Raw genomic sequence first — 3,528 nt, 5'->3', positions numbered from 1 at the left:
GACACAACTTCTGCCGCTCCTGTGTCACACAGTGTTGGGAAAAGAAGGAGACAAACTCCTGCCCGGATTGTGGAGAGGAGTTTCCGGAAATAAACCTCAGGGTAAATCGGGCCTTAGCGAATCTGGCCGAGAAAGCTCGAAATTTAAACCTGAATCCGAAAGAGAAGGAAAGTAAACTTCACTGTGAGGAACATCAGGAAGAACTGAAGCTGTTTTGTGAAACTGACAAGAAATTGATCTGTTACACTTGTAGAGATGCGCGGGAACACAGAGAGCACCGCTTCATGCCCATTAAAGAAGCTGTTGGAATCTACAAGGTAAAAGGAACAGATTTGATCACCTGATTATTTCATCACATTTTCATGGTCTAACACTTTTATTCTGTGATTTTCTCTCCCAATCCCAGGATCAGGTGAAATCTTCCTTAGATTCTCTCACAGAGAAGAAATCGGCGGTTCTAGAAACGGAGCGGCGGCAGAAACAGAAGATTTCCGAAATTAGGGTAAATCGCGCTGTGCTAATTTTCGAAGTTTGATTCGGGTTTTTTTGCTTTTATTGCAGAAAAATTAAGTTTCACATTTCATTTGGTAGGAACAGTCGAGCAGTCTGCAGACACACATCACATCCGAGTTCACTAAAATACACCAGATTCTCAGTGAGAAAGAGCAGCGTTTAATCAGAGATCTCAGGGAACAAGAGGGGAAGATTCTAGAAACAATGGAGGAAAATCTTCGACAGATTCAAGAGAATTTAAATTCTATTCAGGAGAAACTCTCAAAGTTGCAGAAACAAATGGAGCAAAAAGACGAGCTGACATTTCTGAAGGTGAGGATTATATTTCAGTTTCGTTCAGTGAAAGTTCAGTCACAAGTTGACGGGCGAGAATTTTGAAATAAATGCAGCATTTTCCCAATAATTCGGCACTGATTTAAACCGATCGATTGTTTTTTTCCATTCCCGGACACATCTGTTATTGTCACCGAAATAATCGGCCTCCACAATATCTACAGGATCCCGGGAATACCTGCAACCTCCCCGGGAATGAGTTGCCGTGATCTTGATATTTAGTCTGTAATTATTTCTGCGGTGTCCAAGTTTAATAACCTCCTGAAACTCACATTCCAATCCAGTTCCAGTCACATGTTGTGAGTGTGTGGGTGTGTCTGGTAGGGTGGTGTGAGAGGCACTGTGTCTGGGAGTGTCACTGTTGGTGAACAAAATTGGGGCATATGGAATTGGGGGTAAGATACTAGCATGGCTTGAGAATTGGTTAACAGACAGAAAACAAAGAGTAGGGATAAACGGGACTTTTTCAGGATGGCTGGCTGTGACTAGCGGGGTGCCGCAAGGATTGGTGCTTGGGCCCCAGCTATTCACAATCTACATCAATGATTTCGATGAGGGGACTAAATGTAACATTTCCAAATTTGCTGATGATGCAAAGCTAGGTGGCAGTGTCAGTTGTGAAGAGGATGTGAAGAGGCTTCAAGGGGATCTCGACAGGCTCAGTGAGTGGGCGAGAACATGGCAGATGGAATATAATGTGAAGTTATCCACTTCAGTAGAAAAAACAGAAAGGCAAAGTATTTCCCAAATGGTGAAAGATTGGGGAATGCAGATGCTCAAAGGGACCTGGGTGTCCTTGTACATGAGTCACTGAAAGTGAATGTGAAGGTGCAGCAACACATTAGGAAGGCAAATGGTATGCTGGCCTTCATTACAAGAGGATTTGAGTACAGGAGTAAAGAAGTCTTACTCCAATTATATAGGGCCTTGAGGAGACCACATCTGGAGTACTGCGTACAATTTTGGTCTCCTTACCTAAGGAATTATATACTTGCCATAGAGGGAGTGCAATGAAGGTTCACGAGATTGATTCCTGGGATGGCGGGACTGTCATATGAGAAGGGATTGAGTAAATTGGCCCAGTATTCTCTTGAATTCAGAAGAATGAGAGGGGATCTCATTGAAGCATACAAAATTATTACAGAGCTTGATAGGGTGGATGCTGGGAGAATGTTTCCCTTAGTTGGGGAGTCTAGAACCAGGGGCCACAGTCTCAGGATAAAGGGTTGGCCATTCAGGACTGAGATGAGAAAAAATTTCTTCACACAGAGGGCGGTGAATTGTTGGAATTCTATACCTCAGAGGGCGGTGGAGGCTCAGTCATTGGGTATATTCAAAACAGAAGTCGATAGATTTTTGACTAGTAAGGGCATCAAGGGATATGGCGATAGGGCCGGTGAATGGAGTGGAGGCAGAAGACCAGCCATGATCTCAGTGAATGGCGGAGCAGGCTCGAAGGGCCGAATGGCCTACTCCTGCTCCTATTTCTTATTTTCTTAGAGACTGTCCATTCGGCCCATCAGATCAATGTCAGTGTTTATGCTCCACACGAGCCTCCTCCCACCTTACTTCATCTCACCCTATCAATATATCCTTCTGTTCCTTTCTCCCTCATGTACTGATCTCGCTCCCTTTTAAATACATCGGTGCTATTCACCTCAACTTGTGGTAGCGAGTTCCACATTCTAAACACTCTCTGAGTAAAGAGATTTCTCCTGAATTCTCCTTTGGATTCATTACTGACTCTCTTATATTTATGACCCCTCGCTTTAGACTCCCCACAAGTGGAAACATCTTCTCTACATCTGCCCCATCGAATCCTTTCATAATGTTAAAGACCTCGCTCAGGTCTCCTCTCAGTCTTCCCTTTTCTAGAGAATAATCTTTCCTGTTCACTCTTTCCTGTTAGTTGTACCCTCGCAGTTCTGGTATCATTCTTGTAAATCTCTTTTATACGTTCTCCTGTGCTTCGATATCCTTTTTGTAATATCCTCTTTCTACCTGTGTGTGGGCAGCAGTGAGAATTGGGAATTATCAGCAGCTTGTAACAATCTGGGTGTAATTTCTGCTGTCCCGATATAGACGCTCAGTCTCTGTCAACTCAGATTGTGTTTTATTTATTTCAGGAAGAAACTCGTCAGAAGAGGAGGTAGGCCATGCTCTTTACTGAAACTCTGCACAGTTTGGTAAAATAGCTCAGAAAAGTGTTTATGGTCAATTTATAACCAATTGTTTGATATTTGCAGGATTAGTGAGGACGAGAATAAACTGACATTAGCAGATGCCACCCTGACTATCGAAAAATTCAATGGCCCTTTACTATACGCAGTGTGGAGAGAAATGCTGGATGCCATTAACACCGGTAAAGCTCATATAAGTTCATTTGGCCTGATTTATATCTCACAATTTGATTCGTTATACATAAAATATCATAGATAGTATCTTTCAGTACTAATTAGTTGCAAAGGAACGCGGTTAAAAGCGGGCCTGGATGGAGTTAGTGTTATTCACGCACCAAATCCATCTTCTAAAAAGCATCAACTGGTCAGCTGAAAATGTCAGCTCCCCGAATATGACCAACACAGGGACCCTCAGATGAACCACAGCCTCCAGAACCCCTCGATACTTTGCACACTTCAGCAACAGGAAACACCGCCCTTCCCAGCTGAACCTTTCCTCCTC

General features: G+C 43.3%; 1 protein-coding gene across 1 annotated transcript; it reads left to right on the top strand.

Moving 5' to 3' along the window:
- Positions 1-8: 8 nt before the first annotated feature.
- LOC147080144 (nuclear factor 7, ovary-like) lies at positions 9-3,208 on the top strand (the record flags this gene model as incomplete). The annotated part of the gene is made up of 5 exons (XM_085981248.1): positions 9-317; positions 407-502; positions 592-825; positions 2,973-2,995; positions 3,093-3,208. Coding segments are annotated over exons 1-5 (502 nt in total), but the record flags the coding sequence as incomplete, so codon positions are not given.
- Positions 3,209-3,528: the final 320 nt, after the last annotated feature.

The sequence above is a fragment of the Somniosus microcephalus genome, unplaced genomic scaffold, assembly GCF_052327205.1.
Source record: "Somniosus microcephalus isolate GS21.2 unplaced genomic scaffold, FLI_Smic_1.0 scaffold2030, whole genome shotgun sequence".
Classification (NCBI taxonomy): domain Eukaryota; kingdom Metazoa; phylum Chordata; class Chondrichthyes; order Squaliformes; family Somniosidae; genus Somniosus; species Somniosus microcephalus.
Note: the sequence above shows the minus strand (reverse complement) of the source record. Positions and strands in the feature narration are given on the sequence as shown.